Source organism: Brassica oleracea, chromosome C4, assembly GCF_000695525.1.
Source record: "Brassica oleracea var. oleracea cultivar TO1000 chromosome C4, BOL, whole genome shotgun sequence".
Lineage (NCBI taxonomy): Eukaryota > Viridiplantae > Streptophyta > Magnoliopsida > Brassicales > Brassicaceae > Brassica > Brassica oleracea.
The window spans coordinates 47,437,908-47,464,015 of record NC_027751.1 but is presented as its reverse complement, the minus strand read 5'-3'; the positions used below and the strand labels follow the sequence as shown (position 1 = coordinate 47,464,015).

Sequence of the window (26,108 nt, the reverse complement as noted above, 5' to 3'; positions counted from 1 at the left end):
ACGGCTTTTCTTCTTAGCTCTGGATCGGTCGATCCACAGACAATGGATCGGTCGATCTATGTCCTGTGCGATCAATACTTCTCATTCGGTCCATTGTTCGGTCCATCTTGCTTCTGAATAAATCCCGAATGCGTTCTTTTCTTGCAAGCTATCTAGTAACCTGCATATTACACTTAAGAACACCAAAACGCATCAAATAGACCAAAACATTAATTAAAACCGACCATTTAATTGCTTCAAAACGAGTTTAAAACCGTTAAAAACACGGAATATCACCTACCTCGTCTTACCTCAGTGATTGTCACAAATAATTCGATTACTGGTTTCGGAGGTCCAGTGGACGTTTCGGTAAATTCATCGGTGAAGATTTTAGCGATAGGGAGAAACTGCTTTGAAGGAGAAATTCCTATTCTGCCACTCTCTATCAACATCTTTGATGCCACAGGCAATAGATTCACAGGAAGCATACCTCTTTCAATCATCAACTGTAGATCTCTCACGCAATTGATGCTAGGTTACAACAACCTCACGGGTCCAATTCCTCAATGCTTGAGTAACTTGTTAGTCGTGTATCTTCGGGAGAACAGCTTGGAAGGAAGTATTCCTGACGCATTTTATACCGGTGCTTCTCTACAGACACTTGATGTTGGACACAATCGACTAACCGGTAAACGTCCAAGATCTCTTCAAAATTGCTCATCTCTAGAGTTTCTAGTTGCTGACCACAACATGATTGAAGACACATTTCCTTTCTGGCTTACCGAATTTGAAAGTCCTTATCCTCAGTTCAAACAAGTTATATGGTTCTATATCTCCTCCTGATCAAGATCCTCTTGGGTTTCCAGAGCTACAAATATTTGAGATATCTGATAATAAGTTTACTGGAAGCTTACCACCAATGTATTTTGTCAATTGGAAAGCAGCTTCACTTACGATGAATGAGGATGGTGTTCTATATATGGTACAAGAAGAATTTAATTATGGGATGTTGTTACACATTACCGCTATAGAGACTATAGATTTGCGATACAAAGGTCTAACTATGGAGCAACAGGGGGTCCTTACCTCATACGCCACCATTGATTTTTCTGGGAATAGAATTGAAGGAGAGATTCCCGAATCTATTGGTCTCTTGAAACCATTGATTGCACTCAACTTCTCAAACAACGCTTTCACAGGCCATATTCTTCCAATCTGAGCAATCTCGAGTCACTAGACCTATCAAGCAACCAGCTCTCAGGGACAATTCCTAGTGGACTTGGGACCCTCTCCTTTCTGGCGTACATAAATGTGTCTCACAACCAACTCATGGGTGAAATACCACAAGGAACACAGATTACCGGTCAACCTAAATCTTCATTTGAAGGAAATGCAGGCCTTTGTGGTCTTCCTATCCAGGAAACTTGCTTTGAGACTATTGCGCCACCAACAAAACAACAACCTACGCAAGGAGGCGAAGAAGAAGTACAAGTGTTGAACTGGAAAGCTGTAGTTTTTGGGTATGGACCTGGGGTGTTGCTTGGACTTGTAATAGCACACCTCACTGCAACATACAAACCTGAGTGGCTCATTAAGATAATTGGTCCGAACAAGCGCAGAAATCGCTAGGATTGTTTTCAGTTTGAGTATGATCCTTCAATGTATGTCAAGTGGTTGATGATTCCTCTTGTATGGAAGCATCTTTGTATATTTGTTGTATCGTTATCTGATGCTTTGTTTCTATTTTGTTTTCTATAAAGTAAGAATGGTGAATGTTTTGAATTTCATGTGCATCTCTCTTTTTATTCTACTCATTATAATGGCAAAAGCATGGAAGATGGTGAATGGTGGTCATATTGGGGTTTAGTGATATTCAAATATTAGATTGATCAAACGACGGTAAGAAGAAGCCAAGAAACTGTAGAGACCTAATGAGATATAGAGACAACTAATATATTAAATGGCCGTTTTGTATAGAAAGCTTTGTGATTGGGTCAGTTATTAGTTTAAAGTTGGCCGTGTGAGATTTCTGTCTTTCAAGCTTCAAGATACTACAAAATATTGATAGTATATGGAAGCTACTCTTTCTAGAGAAATTATAAACCTGATTCTGTATACGTAGACGAAGCAGAGGAGTGAGGAAAAGCAGAGGATCACAACATGTTAATTTTTCAAGACTACAAAATATGCAATCAACAGGGAGTTTTTCTGAATTCAGAAATGTCCCTAGCACTTAATGCCATTATCGTTGATAAATAAAAGCTAAGTAAAAACAAATTAATTCATCACTTCATTGATAAAACAGAGTCAACTAGGCTTGACTTATATACAAAGAAGGGCTAAAAGCAGAGGATTAAAAAATGTCTCAAAAAATAAAGGAGCAATTCCATTCTACCACTCCCGCACTCTCTATCAACAATCTGGAATGAAATATTCCTAGCAAGTTCAGCGTTGGTGCATCGCTTCAGACATTTGAAGTTGGATATAACCGGCTAACCAAGAAGCTTCCAAGGCCTCTTGTAAAGTGCGCTTCTGTGGTGTTTCTTATCCTTGAAAACAGCAAAAATCAATGACACAGTTCCTTTCGGCTCTACCCAATTTGCAAGTTTTTATCTTTCATTAAAACAATTTTTATTATGGTCTTTTTATCTCCTCGTCATCAAGGTCCTCTTGGTTTCCCTGAGCTATCTATGAGAATACTTGAAATATCTGACACTAAATTTACTGGAAGCCTATCACCAAATTACCTTTTGAATAGGAAACCATCATCATTTAGAATGAATGTATATGGTGGTCTATATATGGTATACAAAGCGATTGAAATACAAAGTCTAATGTGGACCAAGCAAAGGAGTGGGATTAAAAAGAACACGACAGGGAAATTTTCTGAAGTAAGAAACGTCTTTAACGCTTAAGCACTACTATTAGAAGAGAAGACAGATACGTACAAAATAAAAGCTTAATAAAAAGAAAATCATTTCGTTGATACATCAAAGTCAACGAGGCTTGACTTTTACAGAGAAGGGATAAAAACAGAGGATTAAAACAGTCATGAGTTTTAAATGTGTAAATGAAGTGATATTCCTAAAGGACTTGGAACCCTCTCGTTTATGATGATATACACAACAAGGAACACATATTACATGGCAACCTAATCTTCCTTTGAAGACAATGCATGGCACTCTGGTCTTCCTCTGTAAGAAGTTTCTTTGAGACTAACATACCGCCAATACAACAACACTAACCAAGCAAAAAGTAGCAATTGGAAAGCAGTAGCAATTTAATAAATAAATAAAATGAACAATTTATTCCTACATACATCCATCCATGCAAACAAACTAAAACTAACTTCATTGGCAAGAAACCTTAAAATGCAGAAACACACAAAAAGACTTTCACAGAAGCAGAACAAATGCCATAAATATATAAAACCAATGTCACTGGTGCTACCAATAGGTCAAACTGTAATCGATTGCAATACGAACAGAAAGAAATATCTATGTTTACGAAATTAGTTTGCGTTTCACACAAACTTGGTGAATTCATAACAGAACAACTATACAATTACTTTTATGTTTCACTCCAAATCCAAAGCTTTCCTCATCTTATAGAGTCTCATTATTTTGTCGAAAAGAAACGATACGACTCAGTATCTTATTGTACACAGACTACAAAACCTCCACAAATCTCAGGAAACACCAAAGGAGAAAGAAGAATCACAGAGATGTAACTCAGCTAATTCACACATCTCTCCACACGACATTACACATACCAAATGAAGATTCTTGTTCCTTTAGTGTGTGATACGTGTAAGGTCTTCTGTTAGCTAAACCATAACGTGACCATTTTGTCTATGACCAGGTCTGCAATTTGACACTCCACTAACATTATGTGCATGTCGTCGTTACGCTAAACTGATTTATGTAGTTTTGAACATATGTGAGAAATTTCAAACTGATGTCTTTCCAATTCAAGTTTTGTTTTTGTATTTTTCTGTTAAACTATTCGTATCCACAGTTATACGCTATAAAAATAACCTAACGTGGATTTCACTTCAGGATTGAGTCGCAATTAGCCACTTAGCCATACTGTACCTGAAGCCAAAATAGAAAGACTTCAACTTAGCTCCTCTATCTTCTTTCTAAGTCAAGTTGTATGGGTGACATAGTTCCAGTTGAAACCCACATATCTTTATTTGTACCACCAATCTTCTCTCTCACTTTTCTTACACCAAAATACTTCTTCCTCAATACTTTTCATAACGACCATGTCTGAATCCCGTTTGCGTTTGCATTTTCTCTTGCTAATCTTGCTCTGTTATATCTCCCCTTCAACGAGCTTCTTCAGTTTCAAATACGATGATAGTAGCTATGTTGCTTGTCATCCTAATCAGACTCAAGCTCTTACTGAGTTCATGAACGAGTTTGATAGCAGCCACTGCAACCTCAGTGATCCCGATAATGGAGTCTGGTGCGATAAATCGACCGGTGCGGTCACAATGCTACGACTCCAGACCTGCCTCAGTGGAACGCTAAAGCCCAATAGTAGCCTATTCAGATTACAACATCTTCGTCACCTTGTCCTCGATCAAAACAACTTCATCTCGTCTTCACTTCCTTCTGAATTTGGCAATCTCAACAGGTTAGAGGTCTTATTTCTTGGCAATAATAGCTTTGTAGGCCAAGTTCCTTCCTCATTTAATAACCTAAGCCTTCTTTCCTATTTATCTCTTTCCCAAAACGAGCTTACCGGTAGTTTCCCACTTGTAAGGATTCTAACGAAGCTCTCGTTTTTAGACCTTTCTAATAATCATTTCTCTGGAATTCTGAATCCCAAGAGTACTAGCCTGTTTGAGTTGCACCACCTCAGTTACCTTGATCTAGGTGACAACAACTTCAATACATCACTCCCTTCTGAGTTTGGAAACCTCACCAAACTTGAGATCTTGGATCTTGCCTTTAATGACTTTTTCGGGCTAGTTCCTCCCACAATTAGTAACCTAACCTCGTTAACCGAATTGTACCTTGAAGACAACCAGCTCACTGGTAGTTTTCCACTTGTGGAAAATCTAACCATGCTCTCTGTTCTAAATCTTGATGATAACTACTTCTCTGGAACCATTCCTTCTTCTGTAGTCAATATGCCTATCTTATCAGATCTTGATCTTAGTGGAAACGATCTCAACGGATCTATTAATTTTCCTAATTCCTCTACTCCATCTAGGCTCAAGTCCATGTACCTTGGGCGCAACCATTTTGAAGGAAAAATCATAGAGCCTATCTCAAAGCTCATCAACCTCAAGGTTCTTGACCTTTCTTTCCTTAACACAAGTTACCCAATTGATATAAGCCTCTTTTCCTCGCTAAAATCTTTGGTGCACCTTGATCTTTCCGGTAATAGCATATCTTCGGACAGTTTAGGTTCAAAGTCAGACATCCCAACAGACTTGGAGATCTTGCTCTTATCAGACTGTGGCATCACCGAGTTCCCAAATGCCTTAAAGAACCTTGAGAAGTTGGATTTTATAGCATTGTCCGACAATAGAATCAAAGGAAAAATCCCCAAGTGGTTGTGGAACCTTCCTCATCTAAACACAGTGTTTATTTCAGATAATTTGTTTGATGGTTTCGAAGGTCCAGTTGATGTTTTAGTAAATTCATCGGTGAAGAATTTATCTATGGAGAAAAACTATTTTGAAGGAGCAATTCCTATTCTACCACTCTCTATCAACGTTTTCTCTGCTTCAGACAACAGATTCACAGGGAGCATACCTCTTTCACTTTGCAATTATAGGTCTCTGACGCTCTTGTGGCTATCTTACAACAACCTAACTGGTCCAATTCCGCAATGCTTGAGTCAAAGCTTGACGTTTGTGAATCTTAGGAAGAACAACTTGGAAGGAAGTATTCCTGACACGTTTTATATGGGTGCTTCCCTACGGTCTCTTGACGTTGGACACAATCTACTCGCCGGGAAACTTCCAAGATCTCTTCGAAATTGCTCATCTCTAGAGTTTCTAGTTGTTGACCACAACAAAATCAAAGACAAGTTTCCTTTTTGGCTCAAGGCTTTACTGAATTTGCAAGTCCTTATCCTCAGTTCAAACAAGTTCTATGGCTCTATATCTCCTCCTGATCAAGGTCCTCTCGGGTTTCCAGAGCTGCAAATATTTGAGATATCTGATAATAAGTTTTCTGGAAGCTTGCCACCAACATACTTTGTCAACTGGAAAGCATCGCCAGCTACGATGAATGAATATGGTGGTCTATATATGCAACACGGAGAATTTATACATGGAGAATTCAGCGCTGCCATTATGGAGATTATAGATTTGCGATACAAAGGTCTATCAATGGAGCGAGAGATGATCCTTAATTCCTACGCAACCATTGATTTTTCAGGGAACAGAATTGAAGGACAGATTCCTGAATCAATTGGTCTCTTGAAAGCACTGTTTTCACTCAATTTATCCAACAACGCCTTCACAGGCCATATTCCTCTGTCTATTTCCAATCTGAGAGAGCTTGAGTCACTAGACCTATCAAGCAACCACCTCTCAGGGACTATTCCTAATGGAATCGAGAGCCTCTCTTTTTTGGAGTACATAAATGTGTCTCACAACCAGCTCAAGGGTGAAATACCACAAGGAACACAGATTACTGGTCAACCTAAATCTTCATTTGAAGGGAATGCAGGCCTTTGTGGTCTTCCTCTCCAGGAAACTTGCTTTGCACCACCACCACAACAACATATTGAAGAAGACAAGGAAGAAGAAGAAGAAGAGGAACAATTGTTGAACTGGAAAGCTGTAGTTATTGGGTATGGACCTGGACTGTTACTTGGATTGGCAATAGCACATGCCATCTCTTCATACAAACCTGAGTGGCTGGTCAATATAATTGGTCCGAATAAGCGCAGAAACCAGTAGGATTATTTTAGTTTGAGTCTAATCCTTCAGTATATGTCTAGTGGTTCAGTACACGTGTATGTAAGCATTTCCTTATGTTTGTTATATTATTATCTGATGCTTTGTTCTTGTGGAGTTAGTTATGAATCCAACGGGCTATTCTCAATCATGTGGAGTGCAGCTTTTGATGAAACAAGAAAGAGTCTTTCAGGAGGAGAAGGTTTCATTTGGAATAGAAGCAAAAGACTCAGATTGAGATAGAGGGTTCTAAAGATGATTCTAATCTCATGGTCTCTCTCTTACGTACCGGATTGTACGATTGCTGAAGCTTGTCTCAGAGGAGACAAAGGGAAGCATGCTCTGCACTATCTCTGCATAAAGATGAGAAAAAAGGAACCCAAGCTTAACTCTGGTTAGAGTGAAACTTACCTATGGTTTGGTTAGTTGTTGCTTTTAGGTTTGGATGTTCCTTATTATAAAAGCAGAGATATGTTGTCTAAGGTTGGGTGTGCTGCTGGAGCAGAGCACCAGAGTGCTAGAGCTAAACGTGAGTGAGCACCAAGGGGTGCTGAGAGACAGCACCAAAGAGGGCAGGAGAGGTGTATAAACACCTAGGCTGAGAGTACTACAAGCACATAAAAGCTTGGTAGTAGAGAAACTAGAGAGAGGGGAAACAGGGGTTTGAGAGATAGCTTTGTATTTACAAGAGAGGGTGAGGGACAAAGCTTGTAACCTCTTGATCTAGTGGATTGGTAGCTAGCCTACCCCCTGAGATGTAGGTACCTCGAATGAGGCCGAACTCAGGGTAAACAACTAAAGTGTGGTCCCTTTTACATCCTTGTCTTGCATCATATCTCTTATCATCACAAACTTTATGCTACTGAGTTTTGCATTCCAAGCTATCTAAGTGCATAAGTGCTTGAACAAATGGTAACTTGATGTCTGTGTAGAGGCATAGATCTCAACAGTTCTATTTCGCCTTTTTAGTAAATCGTCTGAAGTCTCTTCTATATTTCTCGTGTTTATGCTTTCTACTCGTTGGCCACAACATAATCCAATACAACTTTCCTTTTTTTCCAAGGCATTACCAAATTTGCAAGTCATTATCTTTCGTTAAAAAAAAAATGGAGCAATCATGGGTTCTAACTTCCTACGGTGCCACTGAACAAACTTGAAGAACATATTGCACTCAATTTATTGAAAAATATTGTTGCAGGTCATATTCCTCTGTCTTTTGCAAATCTTAAAAAGCTGAAGTCACTAGACCTACCAAGCAACCAATTGACCAGGACTATTCCTCAATTTTGGACAACCAACTCAAGAGTGAAATAGGACAAGGAACAAAGATTACAAAGCAACCTAAATCTTCCTTTGAAGAGAATGCAGGGCTCTCTGGTTTTCCTCTAGAGTAAAGTTGCTTTGACACTAACGCGGTGGCCAATACAACAAAACTATAATCATGAAGAAGAAGAAAGTCATGAAGTGCTAAATTGGATATCAGTAACACCATGATGGACCTGGAGTGTTGCTTGTGTTGGCTACAGGTCAAGTCATCGTTTCATACAAACCAGAATGGGTTGTGAAGATAATTAGTGTGAATAAGCGCATAAACGTTAGGATTGTTCAAGTTTTGAGTTTGAGCTTTCAACGTCTGTCGAGTAGTTGTTGATCTTGTATTAAAGCATTTCATTGTGTTTTCTTTGTGTATCACTCGAATTGTTTCGATTTGAGTTTGATTTTTCCTTGTCTGTCAAGTAGTTGTGGTCTTGTATTGAAGCATTATTTTATGTGTTGTATGATTGTATCTTAACCTAATCCTTCTTTTAGTTTCGTCTTCTATCAAATAAGGGTAATGGTTTTTCTATCACCATTAGCACAAAGATCTAACCTAATGTTTATTCCCTAGTGAGAAAATTAAGGAGATTGAAGGAAAAGGAATATTTGGCTTCCGATCTCTTAGGTTTCGAAGTCCAATTAAATGCGGCTATCTTTGTTTTTGCTTTTATATCCTCACCTTATTAATGTTCATATCGCTTTCAAATGTTGGATCTATGTGTAGATTTCTTTGTTTTATCGGTTATGCTTGATCTTTTTATCTTTTGGGAGTAAACAAGATGGAGCGAAGTTTCTCCATTGCTAGAATCGATTCATCAAGTGAGGCAGACCGATTGGTATGGAGCATGTAGATTTAGTGTCTCTTCCCTTTGTCTAGATGGTGCACCAGTGAGTGATCGGTTCCAATCGCCTGCGGTTGTATTGTTCCGATAATAAATCTAATCATCAATCCGGCTAGTGTGATGGCTACCAATGGTGGAATCATCGGTGGCAATTCCGAGAAACTGCGTCTAGCTAGCAACGTCGATAATCCATAAAGCTAGAGGACACACTAAGGTGGGCCTGATTTTTATCCTTTTCTTTACTCGATTGTGTTTATTTTTGGCTTAAATATTGTAATAAGTTTTGCATTCTCTCTCGAGACAATTTCATGTTTTACTCCAAATCGGAAGCATTCCTAATCTTAGAGACCTCATTGTTTAGTTGAAAAGTAATGATCACGCCTCAACATCTTCTTGTATTTAAGGACCATACTACTAAAACCCACAAAACTTCCAGAAAGCTAAGAAAACACCTCCGCTAGTTGACACATCTCTCCACACGACATAATGACATATATATATATATATTTTTTTTTTTGAAAGAATTTTAAATTTATTTCAATCAAAAAAACCTTGTTACAGATATGAATATGCTTCCTCTATATACAAACAAAGAGAAAACTCTATACAAAATCAAAATCCCTCTTAATCTCTATCAAACCAACTCTCTATATATTGCCTTCTTATACTTCCTTCCCTCCTTTTTTCTTAGTGAAGTAATTCTATTCCTGATCAACTTGTCCAGCCTAGTAATTAGACAGTCCGCCGGTAGAGAGGGTTCTCCAACTCTTCTCACATTCCTTTCATGCCATAAAGCATAAGCAACAGCTTGAAAACTATACCGGAGTAAGAAAGTCTGTATATTTCCGTGAAGTCCATCTGTTATAACCTGAACCACACTTGACCACTCGTGAAATCTCCTATTCCCTGCCAGATTTTTTATAGTACTCAACCACACTTCCTTTGAATAGGCAGTCAAAGAACAGATGTCCCGAGTTTCAGTAGCCCTTTGACATAACCAGCAAGTGGATATAGCTTGCGGATTCCATCTGAGAACTCTGTCACCCGTCGCCAGTCTATTATGGATAGCAATCCATACTAGGAAGGAGAACTCCGGTGTGGCTCCAGAAAACCAAACACCTTTATACCAAGGAACTTTTGGTGAATGAACCCTGATAACATTCCAAGTTTGTAATGTAGAAAACCCTTCTCTGTACTCTCCATTCTCCCTCTTCCACAAACATATATCCTCCATTTGATAAAGCCCTCTGTTTCTTAACTTCACCACTTCCTCATCTATCAGCTGGAAGATTCTAGTTCCCTTAGTTGATGATGATCCACTTAGTGTGTGATACATGTAAGGTCTTCTGTTAGGTAAACATATATATACGTGACCACTTTGTCTGTTACCGTCCTTCGTTAACAGGTCTGCAATTTTAGACTCCACAAACATTATGTGCATGTCGTTATATGCTAAAACTGAATTATGTAGTTTTGGACACATGTGCGAAATTTCGAACCGATGTCTTTCCAATTCAATTTTTTTTTCTGGCTAACTATTCCAGTCAAAGTTGTACGCTAGAAGAATCAACTAACCTGGATTTCACTTCATGATTTGAGTGGTAATTAACCACTTAGCCATATATTTTTTTCCAAGCTAGAATACAAAGACTTCACTTAGCTCTAACTTCTTATAAGTCAAGTTGCCTGGGTGACGTAGCTCCAGTTGAAACCCACGTATCTTTATTTATACCACCAACCTTCCCTCTCCTTTTTCTTAAACCAAAATAATTCTTCTTCAAAAGTTTTCATAAAAACCATGTCTGAATCCCGTTTGCATTTGCATTTTCTCTCGCTACTCTTGCTTTGTTGCGTCTCCCCTTCATACTTTTCCACTACAAACCCCGATGATAATAGTTATGTTGCTTGTGGCCCCCATCAGACTCAATCTCTCACTAAGTTCATGAACGAGTTTGATAGCAGCCATTGCAACCTCAGTGATCCCTTTAATGGAGTTTGGTGCGATAACTCGACCGGTGCGGTCACAATGATACGACTCCAGGACTGCCTCAGTGGAACGCTAAAGCCCAATAGTATCCTATTCAGGTTACACCATCTTTGTTACCTTGACCTCAATCACAACAACTTCACCTCGTCTTCACTTCCTTCTGAATTTGGCAGTCTCGACAGGTTAGAGTACTTATCTCTTTACAGTAATAGATTTGTAGGCCAAGTTCCTTCCTCATTTAATAGCCTAAGCCGTCTTTCTGTTTTAGACCTTACCCGAAACGAGCTCACTGGTAGTTTCCCACTCTTACGGAATCTAACAAAGCTCTCGGATTTAAGCCTTGCTGGTAATCAGTTCTCTGGAACTCTGAATCCCAACAGTAGTAGCCTGTTTGAGTTGCACCACCTCCGTTTCCTTAGTCTAGGTTACAACAAATTCAGTTCTTCACTCCCTTCTGAGTTTGGAAATCTCAACAAACTTGAGTACTTGTCTCTTAAGTCCAATGACTTTTCCGGGCAAGTTCCTCCCACAATTAGTAACCTAACCTCGTTAAAGGAGTTGTACCTTCAAGACAACCAGCTCACTGGTAGTTTCCCACTGGTACAGAATCTTACCATCCTCTCAGCTATAGATGTCAGTGACAATTACTTCTCTGGAACCATTCCATCTTCTCTCACCACTATTCCTTTCTTGTCAGAACTCGTTCTAAGTGGAAATGATTTCATCGGTTCTATTGAATTTCCTAACTCCTCTACCCCGTCCAGGCTCGAGTACTTGTACCTTGGGAATAACCATTTTGAAGGAAAAATCATAGATCCTATCTCAAAGCTCATCAACCTCATACATCTCGATCTTTCTTTCCTTAACACAAGTTACCCAATTGATGTAAGCCTCTTCTCCTCGCTAAAATCTTTGCTGAAACTCGATCTTTCCGGTAATAGTATATCTCCGGCCAGTTTAGGTCCAAAGTTAGACATATCGAAAAACTTGGAGGTTTTGAAATTATCAGGCTGCGGCATCAGCGAGTTCCCAAATATCTTAAAGATCCTTCGGAAATTGGAATTTATAAACATTTCAGGAAATAAAATCAAAGGGAAAGTCCCTGAGTGGTTATGGAAGCTTCCTCGTCTAAACACCTTGTATGTTTCAAATAATTCGTTTAATGGTTTCCAAGGTCCAGTGGATGTTTTGATAAATTCATCGGTGAAGAATTTATTTATGGAGCAAAACCGTTTTGAAGGAGCAATTCCTGCTCTACCCCTCTCTATCAACATCTTTGATGCGTCAGGCAATAGATTCACAGGGAGCATACCTCTTTCAATCTGCAATTGTAGATCTCTCACGGATTTGTGGCTATCTTACAACAACCTCACGGGTCCAATTCCTCAATGCTTGAGTAACTTGACGTTTGTGAATCTCCGGAAGAACAGCTTGAAAGGAAGTGTTCCTGACGCCTTTTATAAGAATGCTTCTCTACAGACACTTGATGTTGGACACAATCGATTAACCGGGAAACTTCCAAGGTCTCTTAAAAATTGCTCATCTCTGGAGTTTCTAGTTGTTGACCACAACAGAATCAAAGATAAGTTTCCTTTTTGGCTCAAGACTTTACCGAATTTGAAAGTCATTATCCTCAGCTCCAACAAATTTTATGGCTCTATATCTCCTCCTGATCAAGGTCCTCTCGGGTTTCCAGAGCTTCGAATATTTGAGATATCTGATAATCATTTTACTGGAAGCTTACCACCAAGATACTTTGTCAACTGGAAAGCATCGTCACTTACTATGAATGAAGATGGTGATCTATATATGGTATACAGAACAACTTCTTATGGGAGAATGTACTTTGCGTCCGTAGAGACTATAGATTTGCGATACAAAGGTCTACTGATGGAGCAAAAGAGGGTTCTTACTTCCTACGCAGCCATTGATTTTTCAGGGAATAGAATTGAAGGACAGATTCCTGAATCCATTGGTCTCTTGAAAGCATTGATTGCACTCAACTTCTCAAACAATGCCTTCAATGGTCATATTCCTCTGTCTTTCTCCAATCTGAGCAATCTCGAGTCACTTGACCTATCAAGCAACCAACTCTCAGGGACCATTCCTAGTGGGCTTGGGACCCTCTCTTTTCTGGCGTACATAAATATGTCTTACAACCAACTCAAGGGTGAAATACCACAGGGAACACAGATTACAGGGCAACCTAAATCTTCATTTGAAGGGAATGCAGGGCTTTGTGGTCTTCCTCTCCACGAAACTTGCTTTGGTACTATTGCGCCACCGACACAACAACCTCCGAAAGAAGAAGAAGGAGAAGATGAACAAGTGTTGAATTGGAAAGGTGTGGCAATAGGGTATGTACTTGGAGTGTTTCTTGGATTGGCAATAGCACAACTCATTGCTTCATACAACCTGAGTGGCTCGTCAAGATAATTGGTCCAAACAAGCTTAGAAACCCTTAGGATTGTTTCAGTTTGAGTGTAATCTTTCAATGTGTCTAGTGCTTGAGTACTCATGTATAGAAGTATTTCCTTATGTTTGTTGTATCATTGTCTGATGCTTTGTTCTATTTCCCTTTTTTATAAATCTTCTAAAGTATCTTATATTGCTTGTCTTTAAGGTTTCTACTTGTTAACCACCACAGAATCAAATACAAGTTTCCTTTTTGGCTCTAGGCCTTACAAATTTCGCAAGTCTTTCTGTTCAAACAAATTCTATGGCTCTATATCTCCTCCTTATCAGGGTACTTTGGGGTTTCCTAAGCTGTAGATACTTGAGATATCTGATAATGAGTATGATGGAAGCTTGCCATCAACTTATTTTATAAGTTGGAAAGCATCATCACTCACAATGAATGGCTATGTGGGTTTATATATGAATTACACTAACAGTGTTTACACCCAATATGATTTATGTGGATGCTAGAGATTTTCATTATAAAGGTATATCTATGGAGAAAACATGGGTCTTTACTTTCTACGCTGCCAAAACGAACTTGAAGGACAGATTCCTTAAACCATTGAAGGCAGCAGTGGCTACACCCAACTTGTAGAACAACATTTTCACAGGCCAGATTCCTTTGTCTTTCCGCCAAGCTTAAGAAGCTGGAGTCACTAGAGCTTACAACCAACTGACAGGGACTATTTCTCAAGGATTATTCCAGTTTTGAGTTTGAGCTTTATGTGTCTTTCAAGTAGTAGTTGATTTTGTATTGAAGCATTTCTTTGTGTTTTTTTGTGTATCTTTAGAATTGTTTCAGTTTGAGTTTGAGTTTGATATTTCCTTGTCTCTCAAGTAGTTGTGGTCTTGTATTAGATCATTACCGTATGATCTGTTATATCTTAATCTAACACTTTGTTTAATTTAATTCTTATTCTATCAAATAAGTAGAGTGAATTTTCTATCACCATGAGCACAAAGATCTAATATAATGTTTTTCCCCTAATGAGAAAATTTTGGAGATTGGATGGAAACAGCAAAACCCCAACATTCAATTCAAGATTACAAAAAAAAACATGTGATCACCAATAGCACAAAGACCTAGCCTATATATAAGCAAACCCCAACAGCTTATATCCCTTTCCAAACATTCACAACCCAAATCATCATTTCTCAATACTGAGCTATCATATTGCTTTTTCCTAACAATAATAAAAATAAACTATAAAAGAGACGCTGCGAAAACAAAAAGATCAAAATAGAAGGGCAAATACCGGGAGGAGTTAGGTTAGTATAACAATAAGGGGCTTATAATCTCTCAGACTGTTCTACCTTTCAAGTACACTTGAAGCCAGGACAAACCGAGATGATGATGATGAGAATCAAGGCAATGATGATACCAGCGACTATGAGCTTAATCTTCATGTTCTCCCACCACATCTTTCTTCTTATTTTCGTTCCTTGTGTTCTGAAATCTTGTGCCTGTTGATATTGAAATGGCAAATATAAGAGCCTTAGCATTCTAATGCCTCGTTATGTTTTTACATGTATACACATAAGTTTTTCTTTGATTAATTCAAGCCTGAATTTAAAATTTCTGAAAAAAATGTTATTAAAAAACTAAGACACATATCAGTGAAAGGTAAGCACTAACATGTGAACGAAGGTCCTCAGTTTTGTCCACTAGAAGCTCAATTTTCTCACCACGGTCAAGAACCTGCAAATAAATTAATTACATAAAAGCTCAGTCAGTTAAATAGGAGTGGCTCACTTTTACCTCAATGAACATAGAAAAATGAAGCCAGTTTTGACAAATATGCTCAAATTAATAAAACAGAATTGTGAGATTAACATGATAATACTATTCTTACCTTCTCAATGTTCTCCATCATAACTCCTTTCACCTCAGTCACTTGAGCCTTAACCTTAGCAAGTTTGTTAATCTCCTCAGGATGATCCACACAGTACTGCATATGCTCCTTTAGTTTAGACCTATGGGAAAGGCAAAAAAGTTAATATCATATCCACCGAGACTAGAAAGGAAGTTTTTGTGTTTTATTCTGATGGTAGAGCTAAAGTACCCAAACTCTTTGTTCAAGCTGTTGGGTTTAGCATTAGTAGCCTTCCCACCACCATATCTCTTGCTGAAATCTTCCTTAATTCGCTCCAAGAAGGCCATTGGAATCTGCCTCCCAACAGCTTCAACAGCAACAACACAATACGCTATACACAACCATAACACATAAAATTCTTTTGTCAGATCCATCATCCATGACAAATAATATCCATGACAAGTAAGAAACTGCAAAAAATTGTCATACATCACCTAGTTCAAATACAGCCTAAAACAGAGACCAGAGAGATCCAAAACAAGAAATGTAATAATTAAAAAGATGAAAATATCTAATCCTACATACATCCATCAATACAAAAGAAAGCTAACTTCATTGGCAAGAAACCTTATAATACCGAAACACACAAAAAACTTTCACAGAAGCAGAACAAATGCCATAAATATACACACCAATGTCACTGGTCCCACCAACAACCATATAGATCCACTGTAATAGATTGCAATACGAATACAAAGACACATCCAAGGCATAAAGAGAATCATATCCACACAAAAATGTGTTGGAATCGAGAAGTGAGACTCACTGAACCCATTTTCGACGAGGTAATTAAAGGTGTGACCGTCGCAGTTGTAGGTAAACTTGTTGTTCGAAGAAGGGAGTTTCTGGAGGCATTGTGCCGCGACGGAAGTAAAATTGCCTTTAAACTCAGTATACTCGACGAGAATCACCGTGCCACGACCAACGAAGCTGTAGATCAAATTCTTTTGTCCCATTTTGTCCCGAAGAGGAGAGAAAAAAAAACCTAACGCACAACAAATCTGGTTTTCTTTTTCTTTTTTGTTTCCTTGGTGTGTACGCAAGTAAGAAAGATCCAAAATAGAAGGGAGAATGAAAGGGGGAGAGAGAGATGGGGAAGACGCAGCGATCGTTTGAGACTTTGTTGAAGAGACAACAAACAAACAACAAAAGTTGAAAACGTTTGTGAGACAGAGAGAGGAAGTTTCTCCTTTTATCGCGTTTTCGTTCGTATTAATTAATATTAATTACCTAATTTAATTATCTGATATAATTAGTTAATTTAATTAAAAATGTTTCTGCTTTCTATGTTGTATAAAACTTGTAATGGACTAGTTAAAAGAAACTTGTAATGGATTTTGGGAAGATGTATGTTTGAATTACATACAAGTTTTTGACTTTGGATTTCTTTTTGAAACTCTATCTTGTTTTATGATAGATAGATGACTTAGAGGGTTAGAGTTACACTCTTTTCAATGACACATCTGCGCTTTTAAAACGCGGGATTTTTGGCTTTTTTTTTTTGAAACACATAATTCGATTGATAATGTAGTTAGTTGGGAGCAATGAAGACATCACCAACATCCAAAGGTTCAGGAGCATTCAATGCCTCCTTTTCCAAACAATCTGCTAACATATTTTTTTCTCTAGGGATCCAAGAGAAATCGACAAACTCAAACACAGAAGCATAAGAGATTATATCAGACACCAAGCTATAGAGTTCAGTTGTGGATGTTTCGGACTTCACTGCCTTGATAAGTTGAGCAGAGTCAGACTCGAAGGAGACCTTCTTCAGTCCCAAGCTTGCACAGGTACGGACAGCTTCACGAAGGGCTAGGCCTTCCGCCGATAAAGACGAAGCAACGCATTTGGTAGTCTTCTTGAAAGAGCGATTACCGGTGGTAGAGAGGATGATCCATCCCAAGCCCGTGTCGTTTGAAACAGAGGACCATGCTGCATCTGAACGAATCACCACCGTACCAGCAGGGTTCGGCGCGGGAAGAGGCGGGCGTTTCAGACCAACAGTACTTTCCTTCTTCACTTCAGTACTCCATTCTCGGGCTAGCACAATAGCCATCATCAAGGTGTCTTCCGGCGAAGCAGAGTGGCCCTTGAAGAAAAATTTGTTCCGAGCTTTCCAAAGGGACCATAAGATCCAAGGCACCAGTGTGCTCGACGTGATACCTGCAGGGGGGAGACACTTAAGAGCGCATAGGCCATCCCAGCTGTTCCGTAAATCTATTATTCCACTAACATCCATAGCAGTCATGAGAGGAGCTAAACGCCAGACTCGTTGCGCGAAGGGACATTGGAATAGAAGATGAATAATAGATTCCGAGCAGCCGCATCATTTACAAGAGGGGTCAGCAGGAACGTGTCTATCTACGAGTCTTTCTCCCACCGGGATAGCTCCCTTGAGCAGCTTCCATGAGAAGAGTTTAATCTTTGAGGCGCAAGTCAGATTCCAGACACTCCTTTTCCACTGAAAACCGAGGTTATTTTGTGCTGCTTCTCCATGTTCCTCTTGATTAACCGCCGTATAGTACCCAGATTTTGTAGAGTAAGTACCTGACCTTGTTCCTAGCCACACTTGTTTATCTGGAGCCCCAGTCAGGCTTGGGCTGATGGTTAGTATTTTCTCCTCGTATTCTGGTAGTAAGAGCTTGATTTTAGGTACATCCCAGTCTCCTGTCACAGCGTTTATGAGGTCCGAGACAGTAAGGTCTTTGTGTGCTTCATTTGGCGGTCCCATTGGTCTCTGTTGACAAGTTAGGCTTAGCCATGGGTCGTTCCAGATGCTGATGGAGTCTCCATTGCCCACAACCCATCCTAGGTTCTTAAGTAAAAGATCTCTGCCCTTGAGGACTCCACGCCATCCATGTGACATAGTTGAAGCTTCCTCGGCTTGTAGGAGGTTGGAGTCTTGACAGTACTTTCCAAATAGTACTCTTCCAAGGAGACAGTTGGGGTTTTGGAGCAGCCTCCACCCAATCTTTTCTAGCAGTGCAATGTTGAAGTTCTGGAACTCTCGCATCCCTAACCCGCCAATAGTTTTCGGTTTGGCTATACTGTCCCAAGCAACCCAAGCCATCTTTCTCTCATTTTCATTTTGATCCCACCAGTCGCGTGTAACTGCAGACTGGAGGCGTTTGCACAGCGAGACAGGCACTAAGAAGGATGACATGGGTATGAGGGGATCGCAGACAGTACGCTCTGAAGCATTACAAGTTTCCCTGCAGCGGATAGGAATTTATTTTTCCAGCCTCTCGACTTTTGCTTAATCCGGTCCACCACAGTTGAAAAGAGATCCCTCTTCCTGCGTCCGAAGTGCTCGGGTAGTCCTAAATATTTCCCGGCTCCACCTTCCTTTTCCATTTGCAGTTCGCTTCTGATCATTGTCTTTAGCGAGGCAGGGGCCTTTCTAGAAAAGGTGATAGCAGATTTTTCCTTGCTTATCGATTGCCCCGAAGCTTTCTCATACTTGTCTAAAATAGACTTGAGAGACACACAATTCTCCTTGTAAGCTTGGAGGAAGAACATTGTATCGTCCGTAAAGAAGAGGTGAGTTAGTCTAGGACTGCCTCTAGCCACTCGCAAGCCTTGGAGTGACCCATCTTCTTGGGCTCTGCTACATAATCCCGAGAGAACCTCGCTACACATGATAAATATGTAGGGAGAGAGAGGATCGCCTTGGCGGAGACCTCTACTCGGTACTACCTTCCCTCTAGGCAAGCTGTTAATGAGGAAGGAGTATGTAACAGATGTGATACACTGCAATATGCATCTAATCAAATCGTTGTGGAAACCCAACCGCTCTAGCACCAGCGCAATAAATTCCCATTCGAGCTGGTCATATGCCTTGCTCATATCCGTCTTAACCGCCATAGCACACCTCTGCTCCGCTTTGGAGGTTTTGAGATAGTGGAGAACTTCATGGGTAATTAGGACATTGTCTCCAATGGCTCTTCCCGGGACAAAAGCAGATTGGTTCTCGGATATCAGCTTCTCCATCAGGGGCTGTAGTCTTCTTGTGAGGATTTTGGAGTATATCTTGTAGTACACGTTACATAGCGCGATAGGTCGATAATCCGAGACCTTTTACGGTTGGGGGGTCTTTTGGATAAGCCGTATGTGAGTGTCGTTTATGCGATCCGGCAAAGACTCTCCCATGAAAAAGGCCTGAATCTCCCTGATAATATCAGGGCTAATCTCCTCCCAATGGGTGTGGAAGAAGCCGGCTGAGAATCCATCTGGCCCCGGGGCTTTTCCCGCATGGATCGAGAAAGCTGCGTCCCTAATCTCTCTTTCCGTCGGGATAGAAGTGAGGGCGTGGTTTTCCTCATCAGAGACAATAGGATGAAGGGCTTGTTTCACTGTCTCTTCTCTGTCACCAGGCTGAGAAGAAAACAACTTCTGGAAATAATCTCCGATAACAGAGACAATCTCTTCCTCCTTATGTACCATATGTCCGTCTTCTCGTTCAATCACTGAGAAGCCGTTGGCTCTTTTACGCGACTTTGTGATAGCATGGAAGTAGTCCGTATTCCGATCGCCCAATTTCAGCCATAGCAAACGACTCCGTTGCCGCCAGTACTCCTCTTCTGCCAAGTAGCCGCATTGAGTGTCTCCGAGATGTTCTGTATCAGGATGGTGTTGTTGTCATTGAGTATCTCTTCTATGACTCGTTGGCTATTGCGTTGTTGAGTTTTGTTCCAGGCCGAAATGGCACTCCGCGCCGAGCTGAGTTTATCACTGACAAACGCATTGGTCGTCGCACGCCAAGAGTCAGCTATAACCCGCTTTGCTTCTTCGTTTTTGCACAGCCTGCGGTCATAACGGAACATACCACGTTTTCTTCGATTTCCTCTATCAAAGAATGAAATTAGAGGTTTGTGATCAGAACTTTCGAAGCCAAGGTACTTGCACCGAGCCGTCGGGAAACATTCCGCCCATTGCGTGTTGGCCATCGCTCTGTCCAACCTACATCGTACTAGGTGGTCACCTCTCTTTCCCCTTCAGGAAAGAAAGTCTCCCGAGTGTTGGAGATCGAACAGGTCACCTTCAGAGAAGAAAGTGCGGAGGTCGGAGTAGGAGCCCTCTGGTCTTATCACGCCCCCATCCTTTTCCTCGCCGCAAATTATATCATTGAAGTCCCCCGTTATAAACCAGGGTTCTTCATGGCCTGAGGCTTTCTCTAGAAGTCGTTCCCATAAGAGATTCCTCTCATTTCGAATCGTACTTCCATGAACAAATGAGGAGTAAAAGGATTTTCCTTCATAAGAGACGATTGTGTCCATTACATTGGTGGTAAATTCTAGCACCTGAAGGTTTAGTTCACGTTTCCAAAACAGTCCTAATCCTCCCGCCCCATGTCCAGTTGGGGAGACCAGGTGATGGCAGTCATAGTGCACTCGTAGATGTTCAAGCTTCTTTAGCACAACATCATTGGGATTTTTGGATTCCATGATGAAGATAATATCAGGATCATACTTCTTAGATATATCTCCTAGGCGTCGAACTGTCCGGGGATTCCCTAACCCCTGACAGTTCCAGCTTAAAATCGCTAAGGAGCGGGGTTGGATGGAATCCAAAAATCCATCCGACGTCTCGTAGACTTCGGTATCAAGTTGACCAGAGGTACATTTTCCGATGCTGAAGCTACTTGGTCCTGATCCCTTTCGGCTCTAGAAGTCTCACCCTTCCTGGCTCTGCTTGTCTTGCTAGCTTTTGCGGTCTGACCAGTCTTTTGTGTTGTACTCCTCCAAACAGGGGATGGCTTAGATTTCAGGACTTTCCGCTTACTAGGTGCTGTCCCTGTAGGTAGGGTGGCGATGTCTAAGCTCTTGTTTTTCCCAGGGGGGCGTCTTGGCTTCCTTTTCCCAGCTATTGGAGCGCTAGGAGCTCCTCCCTCCGTGTCTGTGACCAGACATGGGCCCAGCCTTAAAGTCATTGGTAGTCTTCCAATGTTCCCAGCATTCTGCGTTTCACCAATAACCTCAGATGTGTGCTCTATAGGCGGAGTCTGGGAGCCTAGTCGGAGAGTAGCAGGGAGTCTTTCCCGATAAGTAGAGCTTGGGTGTGGTGGGAGTTTCCCTGAGTTATCAGTGTGGTGGTGAGGATCAGGTCCCAGACGTTGGGTAGCGGGGATTCTCTCAGGTGTATCATTGGGCGGAGTTGCATTTTGGCCAGCAGCACTTGCATTCTGAGAGGCACGTACCATCATCAGGGCATTTTCCTCCATCTGCCCTTGTTCCTCTGCTTGCCTTACTCGTTCTAGTCTTGCTTCTCTCTCAGTTGGGTCCGCACATTTCGTATATTGCAGCAGAACATCTCTCACCTCTTCCATTGTTACATTTAGAGCTTCCTGTGGAACCGGTGGCCGATCTAGTTCCCGGGGAGACCCCTCTTTGGTTCCACATAAAGGTTCTTTGAAGCACTAGAGCCAGTGTCTTTTGTCTCAGGTACTGGCTTCTGGACCTCTCTATAATAGCTTCTTCCCGGAGGGGGTGGGAGATGGCGGTGAGTAGTAGGTTCCAGAGGGATGCGTGAGTATCTTTCATAACCACCTTGCGTTGCGGCTCTATTGTCCTTAGTGGGTCTCCTGTCGGAATCTTTTCTATGAGTTGATGCAGAAGATTGGACCGGAGCGTTGTAGTTTTGTTTCCTTCCTCTGATCTTACTATCATTATGGCCTGAGGCAGAGAAGAGAAAAGGAGCATTGTCTTTCTGTTCACGTACGGAACCAGAGTCCTGGCCAGAGTGATTTTTTGAGTTGCCTTTTACGCCCTCTTGGGAGGCCATTAGCGCTTTTGTTTCCGCTCTGGCCACCAAGCACTCTTTCAGTTCATGGTCCAGTCGTAGGCATCTAGTACAGTGCTTGTCTAGTCGCTCATATACCAGGGTTGTGGTGACCTCATCTCCGTTTGGGAATTCTACAACAGACTCTTTTATCAGGGGAAGTAAACCATTGACATGTACCCGCATCCTCGCTGTGAGTGATGAGATTTCAGCTTTCTCGTATAGGCCAATATCTTAACCGATGCATTTGAGAGTAGGTTCGGTCCACAGATGGACCGGGAGCCCCTGCACTTTTATCCAAAAAGGTATTAAGGAGGGGAAAGTAGGAGAGACAGTAGGTTCCCATCTCTGTAAGATGACTAGCCATCGTGCATAGTGATAGGGTCGTTGGTCAAGCACCGATAACAGGTCTGATTCTCGCTCAAATTGGAATTGAAATAATTCATTTCCTAGATCAGCTCCCACTGGTTTGAACTCTGTTTTCCAGTGCTCTGTGAAGAAAGGAATTAGTGACCAGACTTTTTGTGTTGTCTTGTTTGTTACTCTACCGATGAGAGCCAGAGAGTGCTTGCGCAGCAAGTCGGAGTTGTCTGGTAGAGGGGCTTTAACACGCGCTGTGCGTGTTGGTTGTTGAGCTTCCAGCTCAAGGCCCTTTCCTTTTTCTATTGATGAGATCCGTCGGTGAGACATGGGTGGATTCCTAAGATTCCTCGAAGCTTATTACTTCCAGACGTGCGTTAGTGGGGAGATCTGTGTACTTCTCGCTTTGAGGATTCCCTCAAAGTCAAAATCCAGAACAGAGACCCCTAAGGTGCTTTTGGAGAGTTGTCGTGTAGAGGACTTGAATCAGGTGAAGGATTTTTCTACTCTGTTTTGAGATTATACAAAGCTAACCGGGATTCCCCAGTAAGCTTGTGGTAGCGTGGAGGTTTTTCAGTCACAGAGATACCTCTGTGGTGAAAAAGAGCTTGGAATCTGTTTGTAAGTCCATAAGATCGGAGGGTTTCTGTTCTTCATTCCTTTGGAGGGAGGAAGAAATCCGGTACCGGTGGAGAAGTTAGCGGTGGAACGTCGGCCTGCCGACCGGAGTCGCAGGGGGAATCCGGCGATGGATCGTCAGTATCTGTGGTGGACCGGGGGATTATTCTAAAAGGAGGAATTTTTTGAATTGGCAGAAAGGTAGCAGGAGCTCAGATCCAATCAGTGGCGAAGGACCGCTGGTTCGCGGGAGGGTTGCTCAGTGGGAGCAAAAGTCAAGGACCTTACTCGATTCTCGTGCCTGGGAGAAAAAAGTATTCGAAAATGTAGAGACTAGACATTATCGGATGCCACATTAGAACACTGTATTTATAGAAAACTGTTGTAGCATTTTCGGGATTTTTGGCTTATAATCAAAATTTGATATTAATTAGCATTTTGGGATTTTGTATATTATTATGTTATAAAGTCGTATTATATCGAATAAGGGAATTTGTTTAAATTTATATAATTTATAAATTAATTTATTTGAAATTTGTATGTACACTCTTATGTAACTCTGTCTTAGACATATATACTTTATTTGGACCAAAAAAACTAAACCGACACAAAAATACAGGTTTGGTTTGGGATCGAGCAAAATACCTTTTAGGTTTTCTTTTTGGATCTGCAGATCTCTGTTCTAGTCCGGATATCCAAAGTACCCTAAATATTTTGTGTTTATTATGTATATATGGATATTTTAGATATGCTTTCAGTGTTACAAATATTTTTTAAGCTTTGGATTAAGTGCTTTGGTTATAGTTTTGGGGTTTGGTAAAATTAAAAAAAAAAAATTATATTTTAATTATTCGGATAAAACTTTGGATATGTTTGGTTCCTCGTGTAAAATTTTAAGTTTTTGTGTATTTAAATATTTTTGGTATTTCTTATCGGTTTGATAGTGTCCAATAAACTTGCTCTGCCCCAGTTGGCTCTTTCTTATCGGTTTGATAGTATCCAATAAACTACTCATAGTGACTAAGATTGACGACTGGCTGTGTCTTTGATTGTGCCCGCCTTTGCTCCACTTTTGTCTGAGGAATTTGTACTTATGTGCTTAACCAAAGTTACTTAAGGAGTATTGAGAAGAAAAAGGAGAGGAATAAAGAAGAATCGAAGGGTTTTACACTTTCAGAGTAGTCTGTTTTTGGTTTATCACATTAGAATTCTCTGATGTTGATAAATTAAATATACAACTACTTCTATTAAAAAATAAAAGGAAACTTTGCTTTATCAGCTTTTGAATTTGTACTCCATTCCTCAAGCGCTTCAAATAGTTTGGATAATCAAGGAGCTCTGATAATACTACGGTAGCGGCAAAAGAATTTACAAGTCGGATACCTAAGCACAGAGAATCTTTATTAGAAAGTTGGAGTTTTCAGTTCCGGATCAACTCACCCTGTCTCAGAGTGGTGTTTGAGCAAACGGATACACGAGCAGTTTGGTTTTCGCTCATCACATTAGTTTTTTAACTGGTGTTGATGTGTTCAGTATATCTATAAACTTCTAGAGGCCAATAACTCTTATAAGATGAATATAGTTTCATGGAATTGTCAAGGAGTGGGTGCCGATTTCACGAAGGAACATCTTCATGAATTATACTATTGTTTCGTGCCAAGATTTTTATTTTTATCGGAGACAAAAAATAACCGATCCATTTTACAAGATGTGCAAGTTACTTTCGGATTTGATCATGTTTGTACTGTTGATCCGGTTGGTCGGAGTGGAGGATTAGCACTTTTTTACATGGATGATCCGCCAGTTACTATTTTATATGCGGATAAAAATATGATTGACATTGAGACACGCCTGGAAGGACACCCAATTTATATGACCTTCGTGTACGGTAACCCTGTAGTAAGACACCGAGACCATGTTTGGGAACGGTTGTCTCGCATGAGCACCACACGAAACGGAGCTTGGTTTATGATTGGAGATTTTAATGAGATCACAGGTAATCATGAAAAGAGGGGAGGAAGACGTCGTTTAGAAAGCTCTTTCCTCCCTTTCCGCACTATGTTAGACAACTGTGGGATGCTGGATTTCCCCTATAAAGGAAATTCTTTCTCGTGGGTGGGAAAGAGAAGATCCGGAAAAGTAAAATGCAAACTTGATAGAGCAGTTGCAAATGAATAATGGCATGCCTTCTTCTCCCACTCAGTTGTAGAATTTCTACAGCTATGGGGCTCGGACCATAGACCAGTCCTAGCTCGGATTCAATCGAGAGTTCGAAGATCTACGAAAAACTTCCGGTTTGACAAAAGATGGATTGGAAAACCAGGTTTTAAAGAAGCGGTGACCTCGGGATGGGGACATCTTGATGAAACTCTAATAAGGAGTTTTCATCAAAAAGTTACCTCATGCCGTAGGAAAATTTGTTCATGGAAGAGACAAAACCCTACAAATTCAGCACTGCTCATAAGAGAATTGAAAGAAAAAATTGATTTGGCCAACGATGATGCCTCCACGACAACAGAAGAAATGGAAGCATTGACAAAACAACTGACCATGGCTTTTAGAGATGAAAATACTTTCTGGGAACAAAAAAGCAGAGACCAATGGCACAAACATGGTGACAAAAATACAAAATTCCACCATGCCACTACTAAACAACGAAGAGCCCAAAACCGAATCATTAGTATTAAAGATAAACATGGCAGGCTGGTCGAGAAAGAGATCGAAGTGGAGAATGTAGCTGTTCAATACTTTCGAGATCTTTTCTCCACCTCTTTGCCAACACAGTTAGACCCCTCTCTTCGGTTTATCTCGGAAAAGGTGTCTAATAACGACAATAGGTTACTCTTAGAGGAACCGTCGGAACGAGAGATCAAGAACGCCCTTTTTGATATAAACCCAGATAAAGCTCCAGGCCCTGATGGTATGACCAGCAAGTTTTTCCAGAAATTCTGGCGAGAGATGCGGCAAGA

General features: G+C 40.7%; 3 protein-coding genes, 1 long non-coding RNA gene and 1 pseudogene across 4 annotated transcripts; 3 read left to right on the top strand and 2 right to left on the bottom strand.

Moving 5' to 3' along the window:
• The window catches only part of LOC106337629, a 10,777-nt pseudogene extending 9,033 nt beyond the window's left edge, over nucleotides 1-1,744 (top strand).
• A 2,482-nt stretch (nucleotides 1,745-4,226) lies between these two features.
• Nucleotides 4,227-13,736, top strand: LOC106337438 (receptor-like protein 12). Its single transcript, XM_013776543.1, has 2 exons — nucleotides 4,227-6,701; nucleotides 13,311-13,736. The coding sequence occupies exons 1-2, from the start codon at nucleotides 4,247-4,249 to the stop codon at nucleotides 13,484-13,486; spliced, it is 2,631 nt and encodes an 876-aa protein (XP_013631997.1). The 5' UTR covers nucleotides 4,227-4,246; the 3' UTR covers nucleotides 13,487-13,736.
• On the top strand, nucleotides 7,413-8,634 carry LOC106337439. The gene is made up of 2 exons (XR_001269025.1): nucleotides 7,413-7,691; nucleotides 8,103-8,634. It is a non-coding gene; the product is annotated as an uncharacterized LOC106337439 (long non-coding RNA).
• Nucleotides 13,737-14,581: 845 nt separating the features above from the next.
• Nucleotides 14,582-16,340, bottom strand: LOC106340516 (vesicle-associated membrane protein 725-like). Its single transcript, XM_013779383.1, has 5 exons — nucleotides 16,151-16,340; nucleotides 15,574-15,715; nucleotides 15,364-15,484; nucleotides 15,147-15,209; nucleotides 14,582-14,974 (listed from the first exon to the last, which is right to left on the bottom strand). The coding sequence occupies exons 1-5, from the start codon at nucleotides 16,338-16,340 to the stop codon at nucleotides 14,828-14,830; spliced, it is 663 nt and encodes a 220-aa protein (XP_013634837.1). The 3' UTR covers nucleotides 14,582-14,827.
• A 4,038-nt stretch (nucleotides 16,341-20,378) lies between these two features.
• On the bottom strand, nucleotides 20,379-21,709 carry LOC106339077. The gene is made up of 2 exons (XM_013777897.1): nucleotides 21,005-21,709; nucleotides 20,379-20,903 (listed from the first exon to the last, which is right to left on the bottom strand). Exons 1-2 carry the CDS (start codon nucleotides 21,707-21,709, stop codon nucleotides 20,379-20,381), a joined length of 1,230 nt encoding a protein of 409 aa, XP_013633351.1.
• Between the last annotated feature and the right edge of the window lie 4,399 nt (nucleotides 21,710-26,108).